General features: G+C 36.0%; 1 protein-coding gene across 1 annotated transcript in view; it reads left to right on the top strand.

Annotated features, from left to right (window-relative positions):
* Positions 1-17,638, top strand: part of ETNK1 (ethanolamine kinase 1) — a 34,885-nt gene extending 17,247 nt beyond the window's left edge. The window contains exons 5-8 of the mRNA XM_082769436.1: positions 5,348-5,431; positions 7,654-7,814; positions 9,159-9,232; positions 10,757-17,638. Coding sequence (XP_082625562.1) covers positions 5,348-5,431; positions 7,654-7,814; positions 9,159-9,232; positions 10,757-10,829 — 392 coding nt within the window. The 3' untranslated portion in view covers positions 10,830-17,638. The remainder of the gene's footprint in view (positions 1-5,347; positions 5,432-7,653; positions 7,815-9,158; positions 9,233-10,756) is intronic.
* The last annotated feature ends 973 nt before the right edge of the window (positions 17,639-18,611 follow it).

Below are 18,611 nucleotides of genomic sequence, written 5' to 3'. Positions count from 1 at the left end.
ATGAATCAATTAAACAAGATATTAAGATGCTAAAATGAAGAAAAGGGAAACTTAAGATGTTAAAATGGCCATAGTGCAGTAAAAATGTTTACCTTTGCACAACTTGCTTTACTTTTCAAATATGTGAGCTCAGCTAAGTGCAACAAATTCATCAGGTTAGATATTTAAGACTCTTTTGTAATGAGGATGACCTCTTCCTTTCAGTAGCTTCATATCTTTACTACAGTTTGGTGGTAAATCGTTGGTATTTCAGCCAAAAGTGTGTGAAATAAGTAAATAGGAATCAAAAAATCGGCTTGTGGTCTCACACACATTGGAGCTGTGGTATTACAGTACCAAAAATAAATCTGTTGTTATTGTGTGGGTATTTTCAATGCTGAAACTACCTTGAGTTTTAGTATTCCTCAATTACCTATTAATGTAAAAAGTAACTTTTAGTCACTTTTTATAGTAGAACCATGATTCAATGTAAAATAAAACAGAGGAATTCCTTTAAAAGGCTCGTTGTCACAGTCAATAGGCGTGAAGTTTCTACTTTTAAAACAAATGCTATATGCTTTTCTTTTTGTAAACAGAATGGAGGAAAAAACAATGCCAGCAGTGCATCACTTATGAGCAATCCTACAATAACCAGTGTGTGAGTGTTTAGTGTTTGGGGAGAGGGTGGGAAGGAGGGGGGAGTATGTAAAGCACTTCGGCTTCAAGCTACCTATAAACAACTTGGGGGGAAAGAAAGACTTGAAGTACAAAATAGGTAGGTTGATTGTTCAACTTGTTTGAATGTTGCACATATACTGTGTTGTAAGACTTCCGTAATCTGGATACAAATGGTACTATTTTATAGTAACCAAACCTCAATGCAAGCTGTAGAATATTTGTACCTCTCTTCTGAAATATTTTTTCTAATTGTGTACTTTTTACAAAGCAAAAACTGTCTAATCTGTCTATTAGAAAAATCTAAAAATTAGGAATATGATTTTAGAAGTTGAATTGCAACATTAACTCCGTGTGTATTGCTGGAATTCTGTTCAGTACAGCAAAAGCTTGTATTGATTGATATACAGATTACTTTGTAAGAGCACAAAATAGACTCATTAGGAATGATGAAGCCACTGTATGAAGGTAGCTAACAAATACTGATCATGCTGAGATTTTTTATGAAATTTACTCAGTTATCTAGAAAAGCTCTTGTGTATCAAAAAGATGTTGGCTGATCCTAAACTGGAACTGAGGGGAGAGAATCATTCATCTAGATGAACTACTTACCTTTTTTTTTCCTCCCCATTAAAGATTGATCGGAGCTGGTAATGTTGATTTAGCTTTTCAGAAGCTGGCACAAAACAATTTAGTTATGGATTTTAATGATACTGTATTTGTTATGTTTGTGAATGCTTAAGATGCATCTACTCAGCATGTTTTTGTTTAAGCTACAAGCTATCAGCAGATACTAAGACTTTTGTCCAATGCAGGTAGAACAATTGCAGCTTATCCCAATACTTTGCTTTAGACTTCTCCTCTGGATTAAATTAAATTTTCAGACTTGAAAGAAAAATCATAGCTGTCATATACAGCTTTTAAGAAGAATCAGTCTCATGTCCTCACACTTTATTTATGAGACTGGAATAGCATGTTGAGTGCTAGCTTCCTGTAATGAAGTGTCAGTCATCTGATATGAATTTGTTCATGCTGTGGCTGAGAGAACTTGGCCTCTTGCTGCTTTGCTAATGTCCATTTTTAGTCTCTCAGGATATGAAAATTAACAAGTGTCATTTTACATAACATATAATTATTATCAGTGTGAACTCTTCTTTGAAGGATGTAACTCAGAGCTTCATGTTTCTCTTAATTACAATTTGGACAGCAAGATAGCACCAAGCATATTTTGGCTTGGTACTGCTTATTTATAGACTTGTTCTTATCCTGTTCAAGTTTTCTTTTTTAATATGAGTTGGGAATTTCCAAAATACATGATCTTTTAAGAGTATTCAAATACTTGCTGTTTAAAAAGATCAAGTATCAATATTCTTTTGTCTATATCCGTGTTTTTTTTTTGAATGTATTAAATTCATCTGCCAGGAAGTTAAGTGTGTAGGTAGATGGCTGGTTTTGTTCTGTTTATTCCCTCTGCCTACCCAATGTTTTCTATGATCTTTGGTAGGAGTCTGTGGGTGCTCAGTGCTTCTGAAGACTGAGGTATGTTTAAGGCTTCTGGTTTTGCTCTAAAAACCCGTTTTAATTTTGCAAAGGTATTTTGGGTATGTATAGCTAAAATTGGTGGGTGTAGATAATGTCTTTACTGAAGCTGTCATGTGGGGCCTCTGTGGCTCACCTGATGAGCAGGATAGGATACATCATTTTGCTGTGTTAACTACAGCTAGGGCTTGCTTGTTGAGTGTTTACCTTACCAAACCACTGAAAGTGAAGGGCAGCTATAGAGCGATATCATCACCCCTTCTACCTTTCTGTTCCCTGAGGAGATCTAACAGATGCCCTCTTGACTACTTCTTGATCTATTTAAAAGGAATCTATTTCTGATGTATACAACACAATTTCCATTTTGGAATTTTATGTGGTGTTCATAGATTAGATTGTTGCCTATAGTACTAGCTCCCTTGATGAAAGGAATGTCTTGATTTGAAATGCAAATTTCTTGACATCTTTATTCCTGTTGATAACAGTAGCTGCTCCAGAGAGATGATAGAGCTTACTTTTAAATAATGGCTCACTTCAATAAAATCCAAGTGCACTTAGACCATCCTGTTTTTGGTCTCCCTGCTCCCAGTAGTAACAGTGGAATGTAAAAATATTGTGTTTATTTAAAACCTCAGAACAAAAGCTAACTGATCAACTGCTAGTGTAACCCACATCTTTCTAGCAGTGCCTTTGTGGTATGAGCTGCAGTAAATCTTAAAAGTAGCTTCTGATGCTGTGGATATTTAAACAGTAAATGTAAAGGTTCTTCTGCTTCTTCTAAATGAAGGTAGCTGAGATGTGTCACTTCATAAATGCATAATGCATATGAACTTTAAGCTTTTGCTTTCTTTATAGAAGAAAGTTGCACCCTTGAGTATTTTATGCCAAAATCAAATTTAAGGTTGAGTTCCACAGTAGCATGAGTCAGAAAGAGATATTTTCACTTTGAAGTTTCATCTTACCAAATATGGGTGTGCCAAATTTTCTTCATCTGCTTCAGTTTACGTATGCCGTTGTTGCTGCCTTGTGGTGGTATTCTCTGTGCTACTTAAATGCACTGACCAAAGGTTTCACATCACTTGTTCATCACTTGTTCACATGCACTTCCCCATGGGAGAGTACCTGGTAACAGCATCATCCGTATCCAGTTAGATTCAATTTCTTACTTTGTAATACTGTTATTTATAACTGGAAGTAAAATTTAAATGTTAGCTGAATTAAAAAACGATAGTGGCACATACAGGTATGTTCAAGATGAAATTTGTACATTAAAGAAATTTAAAGTATATTCCTTTGATATTCTGCAAACAGACTTTTACGTACCATGTTTGTATCATCTATGGGGGGGGAGGGAAACTCAGAATACAATCAACATTTAATAACGGTAGGGTGGGGGGTGTCAAGAGGTCAGTTGTGTAGCAGAATATTAACCAGGGTTGGGCTGTGCATTTTGACTGGCTTGTAACTTACAGGTGTTTGTTTTAAAAGAAGTACTAAAGAACCAATGAGAAGCACAAGTGTATGAGTCTGCCAGTCAAGCAGTGGCAGAAGTTGATCTGTGACAGTATCATAAGATCTTGGCTGCAGCTGCTGTAAAACTTCTTGTCCCTTCAGACCCTTCAATTTTCCATTGCCAACAAGATTTTCCTGGGAGGAGCTTGCCACTTTGCATTCTCATGTTGGTTTGTCAGAGCCTAAAAGGTTTAACCTCATAACCTTGGTAAGCAATCCTCTTTTTCTGTGGAAGCAAGGGTAAACCTGACTTGGAGGATTGTGATTAAGTGATTTTGTTGGTGTTGTGGGGTTTAACTTCAATTATAAGTATTTAGATGGATGCATTTGGAAAATGTTGATGTGTTTCAAATGTGGTAAATGATGAACTGCATAGATCTAAGGAACACTTCTAACAGTTATTCTGTCTTATCTTGCTTGGGACATACATCTGGCAAAGCTATTGTATTTGATATGTGCAGTATTCATAAATCCTAAGTAGGCAGTATATTAGACACTTAAAGTCCTTAGCCTAGGAAATACATAAGAGTAGTATTCTTAATCTGCTTTTTTTTTTTTTTTTTTTTTTAATCTAGAGATCTGGTAGTTAGTATCTATAAGTGTATTCTAGGTCAGGCTAACAGGATTGTTCATTGTAATATTTTATTGAGTAAACATGCAGCTAGTCTTTGAAAGAGTGGCCATAGAAAGGGAAAAAGAGTGCAACTGTGAAAGTTACCTATTTCGGCACAGTAGCTCATAACTTGTACATTTTAAGCTCTTGTGAACAGAAGTTAAGTTAAACCATTGCTTCTATTTCTGCTGTCTCTTCTGATTTCCCTTAAAATACAAGAGCTGTAGTTTTATCTAATTATTCCAGGTTATTGATATCTTGACTGCTTGCTGTCATGTAAACATTCTTGAGCAGGTTCAGTGCTGTACCATCTTGAGCGAAGCACTTTTCCCAGCTTACCTATAGGTAAAAACACTGTGTAGTATAAAAGTTAGCAAGTAAGTTGGAAACAGTTGGGACTGTTGCCACCTTATCATCCCTTATCATCAGTCCTTGTCTGTATAACATTACATAATTTCACTGTTTTGAAGAGTGGTCTCTCAGTGTCTTGCAACTAGTTTAAGCCAATTAAAAAAATGCAACAATTTGAGAACAGTCCTTTTTGTAAGTGAGGTTGGGCAAAGGGGAAATACTAATGTACAAAAAGAAAATACCAACACGTTGCAACCTGTTAGTCTACCATGGTTGCACACTTTTCTGAGAGTAAATAGGGAAAAATTGGTCTGCAATTTCCTCATAAAGCTTAAACAAAGGATTTTCTGCCATATATTTTATTTGGAAGGTAATGGATGCCCTCGTGTGGTAGAAGTTAAAATTAAAATTCTGCTCTTCAGAGTAAAAGTAGAGAACTGTAAACTGTAGGTAATTATTGAAGAGCTTTCTTGAATCAATATTCAAAGAAGTCTTATACCACAAAAATCACAGCCTTACCCTGTGAAGTCTGAGTGCACACAACTGGGTACAAATAAGGTGGGTGTGTGAGGGTTTTTTGTGGGCTTTTTTCCACTAAAACTTCAGAGGACACCAAAGGATTAGGGCCATGAATTTGTTAAATGTGGATTCTGATGTTGCTGCTGTTGTCTCACATAGGTGATGTGCAGTTCATAGACTATGAGTACTCTGGATACAACTACCTGGCTTATGACATTGGCAATCACTTCAATGAATTTGCAGGTAAAAATTGGATTTTTGAGGTAAAGGTAAACTTGACTGAAAAAAACACTGATTTCTCATTCTTGTAGCATGTTCTGTTTTTCTCTTTTCTCCGTAGATATTTATATAGCTGTTAAGACAATGGTATCAAAACATGTGTACTGGTCTCTATTTGCAAGCCACAGTTATACCCTTCCTTTACAGCTCTGGTAGCCCAGAAATGGAACATAATGTCTTAAGTCTTTGCAGTTAACTGTCATTCTGTGAAATCGCCCAGCAGAGACTCAGCACGCCAGAATGAAATACTGCACATATATCTTCTACAGCATACATGTGTTTGCGTGTGTGTGTGTGTTTGTATGTGTGTATATATTACCAAATGTAGAATATATTGTATGATTCCACAGTTCCAAATAGCAGACTTCTATGGTTTCTTGCTGATTTTGTGTCTTTGTTAAGTACTTGCCCTTGAGTCATGCGAAGCTGGAGTGGTAAAGGCTTAAGATTATGTGATAGTATAAAAAGCCAGGTTTTAGCAGTAAGTTGCAGATAGATTCCTGCATTAAGTCGTTCAATTTCTTTCAGTGAATGCCTGTTCCCTTCACTCCGTAAGACAAATAGCCTTGAGCGTGTGCTATGTTATTTCACAGTATGGGGCTACAGGCAAAACCTAGGTAATTTTTGGTATAGATAGAAAGTGCAGTATGGTGAAAATGGGAGCCTTAACTTACCTGTCATTGTTTCTCAAAATAAATCTTAAGTACAGGTAACTTTTTAGATTTCAGAGTATAAGCTTGATAAGTTTAAGTATCTGGGAAATAAGTTCTTTACAAAATATATTTGAAAACTTTCAACTTATTTTGTCTGGGACCTCTAAGAGTCTGAGTACATCTTCGAAGAGCTAACTATGCTAAGAAGACTCTACAAACCTTTTTTTTGCCACTGAAGAAGAGTTGTTTCACCTTTCATATTCTCTATCCATCCAGTACAAATCTGAACTTTTTTTAAAGCTGTGTTTGAGTATATCTGACATGAGAAGGAGTTCTAAGTGCTAGGGGATTGCAGTGCTTGTAGGATTGCAGTGCTTGTAGAATAGAACTTAAGGTGACTTAGGTATGGAAATGTCATTGTAATGGCCACCAACGGCAATAGCAGGTATGGCCACAACCATGTGACCATAAAGAATAACACTTATTTGTGGCGTGCAATCTTCCAGTGAGGTTAAGCAACTTTCCATGTGCAAGAGAGCTGCATACTTATGACCTCTTTACTGATACACCTGTACAGAAGATCTAATACTTTCTTAGCACATTCTGCATGCTATCTCAAATTCAGTGCTTTCAGGATAGAGTGCTTCTATTGCATGTGCCTCATAATGGCACATTTGGTGGCAAACATGCTTACTTTCTCGGGAGTATGTTTAGTATCTATTTTACTACATATACATGCTACCTTAATCCTCTGGAAAGTAATATAGAGGAAAGGAGAGCAAGAAGGTGTCTCAAAGGAAGAAGAAGCATGGCTAAGAATGGCTCTTCAAACACAATGCGTTTTTAATCCTGCTTTGTGGATAGAATATATTTCCATGTCCTATGGTAATCGATAGTCAGTAAGAGTCAACTGTGATCTGGGTCTCAGAACTCCTGGCAGACTCTGAATGTGGTTGAGCATCTCCAGTATAGGTAGATTTGGAGCCACATGCCATGAAGAAGAACAGGACAAAAGAGCAGTTATGAAGATAAGATTTGTAATTCTACCAACACCCTGTAGAAGGGGAGGGGTAGACTTCTAATGAAGTTTTAGCCTTAAAAGCTTTTTTGTCAGCTTTATTGCTGACAATGTATATGTATCTGGATTCAGCTTTAGATAATGTTGCATATAAGACCGTGGTTGACATGCATGGGAGGGTTTTGCTTTCCAGTGCAAACTTTTTTTCCAAAGGCTTCTCTCAAAGCCAAACTTGTTGAATTTCAAAACACTTGTAGAGTATGTTTGTGGCTGAGAACAGAGAATAAAACTTTCTTCTGCGCTGAATGCTTTGTAATTCTTATGTGACAAACTCTTGCTGACTTATAACCAATAAAATCAGGCCAAAGTAAAAGTAATGATGTTTGTCCACATCAGTCTGTGTTTGTGCTGGCAGGGGGAGGGTATCGAGGGTGAGGGATGAGTAGTCCAGTTATGTGATTTTGATGTTCCTTTTTAGATACCTTAAGATTCCAATACTCGTTTTCTTTTTCTAGGAGTAAACGAAGTAGACTACAGCCTTTATCCCAACAGAGAATTACAGGAACAATGGCTGAGATCTTACCTTGAGGCCTACAAAGAATATAAAGGATTTGGCACAGAAGTTAGTGAAAAGGAAGTTGAAGTTCTATATGTTCAAGTCAATCAGTTTGCACTGGTAAATAACAGTCTTTGTGCTTGAATATATTCACTGCTGTAGAGAAGCTTACCTACTCTGTGGCAAATGTAATTGCTAATTTCTTAATGTGAGTGCTGTGGTATGTGCTTATATATACATATATATATATATATATACACACACACACATATATATATTCTGTTCTATGGAAGTTTGAGAATGCTTGGAATAATCTACAGAGCAAAAGAGGCAGTGAGTATTAGAAAAGGAGATGAGATTTTAAGCAAGGATCACTCTTGGCTGTTAATTGAACTGAGTCCCTGAGTTGGCAAGAGATTCCAGGGAGTCTGTGGTGATCTTTTCTTTGTAGCAGTAAGATGACAAAAAAAATTGTTAAGAGAACATATAAACTGAAATTGATAGTTGCTGGTGTAAAGCTCCAAACTGCTCACTATCAGACAAAGTTATCAAAACTTAGAGGTACAGGAAAGATCCGCGCTTACCTATAATGATTGCTGTTTTAAGTTTTTTTCAGGCATGCATGCATCTTCTACGCTTATAGTAAAGTGTTATATGCAAGCTCTAGGAAGTGGTTTAGGTTATTATTGTAGACAGTTATTAACTGAACAGAATTCTGAAGCATATCACTTGTAACCTAGGTGGTCCAAAAATGTCTTCTACAAAGAGATTATCAAGCTCATGTCTGCAACATATATTTCAGATGAACTTTAGAACAAATATTTTAGCAGTCATATCTATTACCTATTGTTCATGTAATCCATACTTTCAATCAGAAATTGAGCATAGGTCTCCAAGGCTATGCATCTGGAGTAGTAAAGGAAGTATGGTTGGAGCAGATGACAAATTTGTGTAAATTCTGAGGAATTTAAGATCATATCTTTGTTCAAGTTGGTATTGAAAGTGAGTTGTAGTTAAAATGGTTTAAGGGGGTAATCAGATTCAAAAGGAATTCTTTATATATGTTAGGTTGAGTAAATGTAGGATAGTAACTGCCATAAGATGTTTAGTAAGCAACAAAAGAAGTAGTTCTATTTCTGTTTTTTAACATGAGGTATACAATTGCACAACAGTTTACTTAATAGATGACCTGTTGACCTGTCTCACAAATGCAGCATTAATTTTCTTGGAAAAGAAACATGGAGGAGAGTTAGGAGGCCAATGGATTTCCCTTGCCATTAATTTTATAATACTTGTTTACCAGTCTCTTTGGTAATGAGAGATCAACTAAGTTAACAAAAAGATTGGGATTTTTTTTTGGAGTGTTCTTCTGTGGATAATTGTGTCTCAATGGGAGAATGTGCTTAAATGCTTTTTATACTTTTTTATATAGTAATAATCTTTACCTACTCTCTTTTCCTTTAGGCTTCCCACTTCTTTTGGGGATTGTGGGCTCTAATTCAAGCCAAGTATTCCACCATTGACTTTGATTTTTTAGGGTAAGTGTACTTGCTATATATATAATGGAATAAGTGAGATTGGAAGGGACTTGTGGGACCATCTAGTTCAGTATCCCAGCTATCAGAAACTGATGTGTGAGCAACAAAGCTGGTCTCTGTGATCATACTATCTCTTTTTGAAGAGAAAACAAGACAGTAAAAGCTGTTTGTCCTCCCTCTGCCTTCCCCCCCCTCCAAGTTTTTGAACTTAATCATAGAATGGCTCAGTTGGAAGGGACCTCAAAGATTATCTAGTTCTAGGCAGGGGTGCCATCCACTAGACCAGGTTGTCCAAGGCCTCATCTAACCTGATCTTCAACACCTCCAGGGATGGGGCATCCACAACTTCTCTGGGCAACCTGTTTCAGTGTCTCACTGGCCTCATCTAATTTAAGTCTCCCTTCTTTTAGTTTAATACCATTCCCCCTTGTCCTGCCATTATCTGATTGAGCAAAAAATTCTCTGTATTTTTTATAATCCCCATTTAAGTATTGGCAATCTATGATGAAGTTACCTCAGAGCTGTCTCTTACGCTGAACATCCCCAGTTCTCTCAGCCTTTCTTCAGCCCTCTGATCAATGCGCCTTTGGGCTAAAATACATAGTATAACAAAGCAAGGAACTTACTCGAGGAGTAAATGCATTAACAGTTTTTATTGACAAGAGAAAAGCACAGAAACAGAGTTGGTCAATGTGGTACACTGTCTGTCAGAAGACGTACATTTCTAACTGCAGAAAATGAGAAATGGGGCTCTTGTACAGGAGAGCTTTTTACCATATGAAGTATTGATCATAGAAATTCCAAATTTTTTTAAAGAATCTACATAATGTAAATGAATCTTAAGTTCCATCTCCTGAGATACTGACTAATTGACTAATAGTTCTGTTTCAGGTAGATGTTGGCACTTTTTTTTAATGCTTACAGTGAGCAGAGGAATTTGAGTCTTTTGGAGACTCGGAGAAGTGATAAAGTTAATCACTTTGCTTGGCATGAGAGACTGCTTTGGTTTAGAATTTTTTTCTGTTAATGACTAAGACAGCTTACTATGCTTAGTTGTGCTATTGTAAATGATACAAATATGAATCTCTTCTGTGGCTTTGTGATTAGTTATTCCTAAGTAGAAGTACTTGTTAATAACCGCTAGATGGCACAAAAAATACAAGTAAAAAGCGCAGGTGATAAAACTCAAAAATGTTGCAGTTTTGAATAAAATGGCATTCTTGCAATGAACAAGATTAATCTTAGAATTGTAGCTGTCAATTGTTGGACAGTCTGTTAAGCATGAAAACACCACCTCTGCAACCAAACCAGGATCTGTTTTGCAAACTTTAGCAAGCTGGGAGGGGTGGTGATAGAAGTACCATAATAAGGGTGTTCTATTCTTAATTTCTTCCTTTGGCAGCTGCTATGGGTTAGCATTGGGAATGGGTCTGGAATAGGTACACTTCTGAGTAGGCCTAGCGTTCCTGTTTCTATGTGAGAAATTGTCTGCTCTTAACTTTAGATCTTTCTCCATTTGAATAGGTATGCAATTGTTCGTTTTAACCAGTATTTCAAAATGAAGCTGGAAGTCACGGCATTAACTCTTCCTGAGTAAAGAAGAGGAATAAAGTTACCAAGTGGATAGACAACCCCTGAATCTTTTCTGAGAATGGATACTGGAAAAAAAGCTAAACATTTATTGAAGTTCTGTAATGCTCACTTGGTGGTTCTTGCTTTATAAATAATGCCTCTAAACAGTCCTTCAATGTTAAATTTAATATGAAGAACATACGTACTGCTGTTGATATAAAAATGGATTAGAAACTTGCTAAATCTATAAAAAGTTGTAGAAATGGCAATTTAATCCTTTTTCGTAATTTAACATGTTGTATGTGAATTATTTATTATAAGTTTAACATGATTCCATTGCTGCTTTCATCAGTTTTTGTAAAAGTTGGGTGCAGACAGTGAAGTTGTTCCAAAGGATTTGTTTAACAGCTTATTTTATTGAGTTGCATTAACTTATATTAGAGATCTACACAGTCGGAGGATATTAACCTTTTAGATCTATACAGGCAAAATGTGACTTAGATACTGGTCACTAGTATGTAGTAACTAGGGGAAAAGGTTAGGATGATCTTTTTTTTTTTTTTTTTTTTTTTTAAAAAGAAAGTTAGCTTTCCATATTATGGTACTTATCTTTTGTGTAAGAATCAACCTGGTTGCTGAAATGATAAAAAAAAAAAAAAAAATTTTTTTTTTGGCTTTCCTTTCTGTGTGTTAAGCTGTAGAAATGTGAAAGTTCTGTGGCCATCAGATTATCTGAGACTCTGTACCATCAGTGTTAGATGGGAATGCACCATCTCTAACTTTTGTAGGAAAGCTGCTTGTTAAGTGTATTTTTTAAACAAAAGACCACTATTCCAAAATCTGTATTCCTTTTTGAAACTTGATTCAAAATTTGAACACTATTCTGGTCTCTGATGTGCTTCAGCAGTGTCTAATGGAATGGACTATTGAACTGAAGATCAGTGAACAGAGATCCTGTTGCACTGGGGAGCAAGACACTTAGGTTTACAGTTTGTGTATTGTTGATGTCTTTTCCTTCTGCTCTGTCACCTTCTAACCTCGGATTCTAGTCTTAAATGCTTGGTCCTGTAGTTGAAAATTCTGTATGTCTGTTTTTCTTCTGTGGCAGCAAATTATTTTTCAAAGTCTCCAGTCTGAAGGATAACATGAAAAAGTATGACTTGAACAATGGGGCTTTGATCATCACACACATCTCCTTATAGCTATTATACCAAGAATGGTCTGGATCACAAAATGTGAATAGAAAAGAAAATGTTTACTGAAGAAAACCATATGTAAGTTTGAGTGGAAAAGAGGCTTTAAATCTGAAGCGGGGAGGAAAAAGAAACCCACAACAAAAATAAAACCCAACAAGGCGGTTTGGAGTTGGGCAGGCATATACTCAACTCTGGAAAAACTTTGCACTTTGGTCGCTTAAGTGCCCACATGTACAAAGTCTGTGTGTGTACATATACACATGCAAACACAAACTTACCTGAAGAGTAAATATTATGGGGGGGTCTTTTGTAGAGACTCTGGCAAAGATATTTATTCAAAATTGCTTTATGACATACTGTTATGTGTGTGTGCATACACATTTAAATAACATATACATACACAGTGCTTTACAAAGTTTTTGATTCAGGACAAAGTTAATGTGAATGAAAAATTTTCACCTTGAAAGACCATCTTGAATGGCATTCTGTTATTTTACAAAAGCAGTTTTTTTTTTTCCTCTTAACTTGTTTATATTCATCTCTGAATGTTTTCATTTTTTTATTTCCTTCAGTCAAAACCTTAAACTGTAGTACAAATGGGATAACTACGATTTTTTTTTGTAACTTGAAGTTGGGTAAACCTTTCTGTTAGCATTTTTTAGCTGAAGGCTACTATGCTGGACAAATTTTCTCAGTAGTGAAATAGAAACATAGCTAAAATTAATGTATTTTCATTTATAGCAGATATTGAGGATGTTGCTAGAGCTCATAAAAGCACTGAAGACTCTCTTGTGTTCCATACTTTCTCCCTCTAGGCATGATTGAGATACTTCAAATAATACCCCGCTGTCTTGGTGTGTAGTTCCTTTAAGTTCAGCAAGATGTCTTTGGAAGTAAGGTTGATAAAGATTTTAGGACTTGATTACTATTCTTCAGATGCTGGCTTTTTTTCTGGTGATGTTGCTTTGTGTTTGTAAATTACGTGAAAGAGGCTGTGAAGATCACTTGGTCTTGGGAAATCCACCACTTGACAGATCCTGTCTAACTTTCCCAACAGCTGGCAATCCACATTCCCTTTTCAAGTACCAGCTCTATATAAGTTTGGAGTTAATGTATCTTTTTTTTTCAGTAGTATTTTGTTTATATAGCTCAAGTAGCAATAACTGTAGGAGTGGAAACTTGCTTCTGCAGAACCAAAGCTCTTCATGAGTGCAGCTCAATCTCATTCTTGTGGAGCTGTCAAGTTCCACTGAATCCCATGAAAGCACTTTCAAGCAGATAGTAAATACTGCATGCTTTTTCTGAGCCACTTTGAAGAAGCACAAGGATTATCGCAGGTTAGTGGTCAACTTTGCAGTACTGATAGAGGCTTTCATTTTGCATGTTGAAATTCATTTTATACACTTAAATACTGCTTTGCATCAGCTTTCTCTCAAGACAAGTACAGATTAAAACAATTCCTGGTAAAAGTTCTGAGAAAATACTGTAAACTATTTCTGAAAATGAAATGCCAGTTACCTTGATTCTTGTTCCACATCAAATTTAGCCAGTAGCACTCAGATATTCTCACTTGCAAAGGAATATTTACAGACTCGTTAAGTTTGAAGCAGTAGTTTGCAAAAGTATTGCAAATTATAAGGTAGCTTGAAACTGTGAATACAGGACATTCTGAATGTAAGTTAGGTACTAAAGCACCAAACTAGAGAACATGTACTTGTTTCAATTAGTTTTTCTAGTTTTTCTCAGTCTCTTAATAGCAATTTAAGATGTTTGAAGGAGGACAAAAAAAAAAAAGAAAGATAAAAAGACTGAGCTCTAGAAACATCCTGTAGTAGTTTTGACTGTGACTTGCCAAGAAGATATTCTGTTGCCTTTATGTTAAGCTAAGGGCATGAATGCCAAAATCAATAATTCTTATTGTAGTTAGACCTACATTGTAAATATAAAGAGGATTATTAATAATGGCATTCTTGCATAAATAGCATCAAGTCAATAGACCATAGTGGCCTGGTTGCTTTTGTAAAGCAGAATAGTGTGAATTTTTTTCTTCTCATTTCTGCAGTCAGATCTGGCTAATCAGTGCTTAATTTCTTAGGTCATTAAAGATTTATGAATAACTAATCTGTTCTCATATAATTTTAAATTTCTTCATTTACACTTGATTTGCATTTAAAAAGGAATTACCAAATTTGCATTAACCAGGTCTGACTGTATATGTATATACAACAGTGTAAATAACCATTTGTAAATTAGTGTGAATTGTACTGTACCTTGCTTTTATGGACTTGTGAATTGCATTGTATTCTCTCCTATTTTGTAGAAATTTTGATGTAAAGAAGAAATCTAACTGTGTGCTGACTTCTTTTGTTAAAATGACCTGTAACAGAGCATAATACTTTTTTGTTCGCGTATAGCCTTGGGCACCCAGTGTCTTTTGTTTTTCCCCTGTTGGCTTTTTAACATCTTGCTCTTGGGAATGATTCTGGGAATAAAGTCATTGATACTAAAATAAAAAGAAAGTCTAATAGCGCAAACAATATCAGAGGTACATGTAAGTACCTATGGTATACAGAAGGCTGTTCAAATGTTTACTTAAAATTCCAAAAATTTCTTATACATTCTTGAATGCTGGTGACTTCTAAACATAAGCATGTTGAATTGAAGTACTCCTAAGTGTGCGCTCCTGTGGTGACAGCGATTGAGTTAGTTGTGATAGAAGTCTCCTAACCTAAATGTTTTTGGTGGATATAGACTTATAGGATTAGTTGCTAACTTGTAAATGCTTATAATAACCCTCCAGATCACTCAGATAGTTCTGCCAGTCATTTTTCTCCACGCTAGAACTATTGGTAGTCCCTTTAGACTATTTGAAACTTACCTGAGGAGGTATTCTTCCTGTGTGTACTGCGCTCCCTCCACAGCCCCCAAACCGTAGTTTGTTGGGGGAAATGTGAATATAAAAGCTTCCTTTCCATACTTAATCATTAATACTTACTTTTTGACTACAATTGTTCTACTTTATCGGTATATGACTTCTCATCAGAATTATTTTGTGTAAAGTCCCTTGCTGAAGAGGCCTTTGATCTTGAGGTGAGGCATAGACTAATTGTCCTCAAATACCCAACTGTATTTTGTTACTGTTGCCTTTCACTGTCAGTTTTGAACTACATAGTGTTCTTCAAGATGTTAGTCTGTTCTTGTCACTGTTGTATTTTAAAAATTCTGCTGGAAAACGCCAGTGTGCAAATCTCATTGTCCATCTGACAAATAGATTTTGATACGGTTTGTACATTGTCAGCTCTACCTGCACCAGATGTAAGATACACATGCTTATCGGCGTTGACATTTACCGTTACTGGGGTCCTTGGAACCGAGTTTGTCATAGAAGCTTTAGTTGAGAGGCAGGGTGGGCTCAGTAAGTATAAGTAAAAAGAAAGTTCACATGGGAATTAGAGCTTCAGATTTTCATGTGGCAAAGTATTGGGTATGTTTATTGCATGGTTTAAGGACAAGAACAAACTGGGAAAGTTTGTTTCACAGTTCAGATTTCTTCTAAAACATTTGCTAGCTAGCAAAAGCTTACACTTTTTTTTTTTTTTTTTTTTTTTTTTTTTTTTTTAAATCCTGCCAAAAGGAGTCTTATAATAGGGTAATTGCTTTTCTAATTGAAGAAAATTTTTCCATAACCAATGAGAATATAATCCGTGGCTTGGGGTAGTCTTCCTGTAGTTTATAGAGGAGGCTGGCCACATCCTATCTGTTTATTTTAGGTAGCTGTCTATTCTTGACATGTTTTAATGTTCTTGTTCTTAAATGCCTTTTGAGGTGTGCTTATATGATTACTCAACTACTGGAATTAGCTACTGGCTCTTATCTCTTCCACACCTGCCAGGTTGTAACTATTGTAGCAGAACAGAAAGCTTTTGGTCAAATCTACAGGTAATGTCAGGCTGGTGCTGAGCAGTGTTGCAGCTGACTCCCCCCTTTTTTATTACTGTAGGTTACATGCTGATTGTTTTCATTAGATATAAAAGATAAAAAGCCATGACCTTTGGTCTTGGGCAAAGAAAAAAAAATTTTGTTAGCCAGCCACATAAGTTAAAGGAACTCTTGTCAGTGAGATACCATGCAAACCTAGATAGGCATGTCAGAATAAACCAACTTCTTTGTGGCCTTTAGAGCCCTGGACTGGAAAGGAAAATGTGCAAATTGTATGTGCCATTTGCATGGAGGTGCATTAAGTGATGTGAGACATTGCAAAAAGCATTGCTTAATTTTTATAGTGACTTTTCCAAGCGATCTGTACAGTTTGTTGCCTTGACTAGAAACCAGTCAATTTAGGGGATGGAAAGGGAAGAGACATTGTAAAAGATAACCTCTATCTTAAGATCTGTGTGCAGCTCATTAATTTGCAACACTGCAGGTGTGTTTTGGGTTGGGCTTTTTCATTTATTTAACAGTGTATGTGGTTTTCTGTATGAGATTCTTTAATAATCAGTATCCTCCTTAAATAGATTATAAAAACTGACTGGAATAGGCCTGAAGTCTGACCTTAGAACAGGTGGCCAGACTTTACCAGATTAACAAATTTCTGATACAAGATTTTATACAAGTTGTTTCTGTAGCATCTGAAAAATTGTTGAACGCCTGTCTCAGGTTCCCTATTGTGTGGAATTTTAATATGCGCAGCTCCCAAAAATGTTTGATTTTTATGCTTATGGACCTAGGGAAAATCTAGTGGGAATTAAAAGCTGTGCAAACGGTTAGAAAGCACATGTTACTGGAAATCTAATAAAAAATAAATTTTGAAATACATTCAGGTACTGCACTAGCCTATTGTTGTTGAATTAAAACAGCATTTTTCTGTTAAGTACTTTTTTCTATATAGCATAGATCTGTGCAAAACACAAGGTGAAAGACCATGGAAGAGAGTCATTAAAGTGTAACATAAAATGCCATAAAATGCAGAGGAAATTGGTAAAAATATTTCTTAGCTTTTGGTGAAAGTAACTTTTAATTTATCAAGAAAAGGTAGGTATCAAGTGTGACAGACTTTTTTCTTTTTTTTTTTTTTTGGTACAAATGTTGTTCCTAACATGTTGTATCTCAAATACAATCTGCAGTAATCAGTAACGCTGCTTTGTACACAAGTGCTTTGAATAGTCTCAGCACCGAGAATGTATCCAATCTTTAATATGACTTAAAAGCTAGATTCATTGGTTCTGTCTCAAGCCTCTTAATCCAGCTATCTAAAACCCTTTAAATACTTGCAGAAACAGGGCCATAGCATATTAGGGATATATTCCTTTGTGTCTTTTTTCACTGCATATTTTCCAGTGTTCTTTTAAAAATGAATCAATTTATGTGCTGTGAATAAAATAAGTTCAATTTAAAAAGCAACCTTTGATCATCTTCCAGCACTGTCATCCTCCCTGTAAGCCCCCATGACCCTTCTTGTATGTTGTGGAGTTTAGACGCATCATTTATCCATTGGAGTGAACTGTATTTCTTTTGAACTAAATGTTATTGAAGCTATATTATAAGGCCTTCTACCACTGATTAAATGAAGTAATGTACCTTTCAAAGAGATTTATATTGTGTAAATAATTTCAAACTGCAACAATAAAGTTTGTTTCTAACTGCACTGTTAGCATATTCTGTGATGCTTTTGCTTTCCCCAGATTTGAAAACACTTTCTGTGGAATACTTAAGAGTTCTTAAAGGCTTTTGACTTCTGTTAAGATGCATACTTCTTTCTGGGATTAACAATGAATCTGAAAGTGAAGTGCTTTGAGCAGCCAGCAGTTGGCTTGCATGGAGTTGACTCCTGACACTTTTGCATATTAAATAGTCATGGTCACTTACTAAGTTCTCATATCTGGAAGGCAGGAAGTATATGGAACACGACTGTCAGTGGGGGTCACTACTGAGGAATTGGGAGAAAAAAAGAAAAAAAAAGTTGGGGCTGCTACAGAGTTATATTTGTGCACAATAAGGGCTTTGTTCTCTACATGGAACCTGCCTTCTAAGCTTTGTGTCCAGTGCTAGGGCCACAATATTAGCTGCATGGGTGTTAACTAGAATGTTACAGGTATTAGTAAAACTCTGCTTCTTCCGTCTTGTTTGTACAACTGAAGACAATGATTTCACCAAGATACTCATCCAACTTGGGCTTGAGTTACCTTGAGTGAGTTGATAGAGGAAAACATTCTTTGAGTCAGCCCTCCATGATGGATCAGTCCTTATCACTGAAAACAGGTCTTTGCTGCATACACTACAAAATAGTGTGTTTTTTGTTCATCATGGGCACAACTTGAGTTACTGGAGCATATGTGTATATACTACATGTGTATCTGAAGGGATGAATGGAACAAGCAAGTTCTGCTGATGTGAAAGTAAGTCAATCTTCAGGCTTGAGGAAAAGCATTGACCCAGCATTTTATGAGACTCAAGCTCTATGCATTTTTCCTTTAAATAGGTGTTATATATAGTAATTCTTAATTTGCAAGGCCTCCACCTTCTGACTAACTGATTGTGACTGTTTCAGCAACAGAAAACACAGTAATTGTCTGTATGCACAACTGCAGTCTGAGATTCTCATGTACTCTAAC

The sequence above is a fragment of the Aythya marila genome, assembly GCF_965140915.1.
Source record: "Aythya marila genome assembly, chromosome: 1".
Taxonomy (NCBI): Eukaryota; Metazoa; Chordata; class Aves; order Anseriformes; family Anatidae; genus Aythya; species Aythya marila.
Note: the sequence above shows the minus strand (reverse complement) of the source record. Positions and strands in the feature narration are given on the sequence as shown.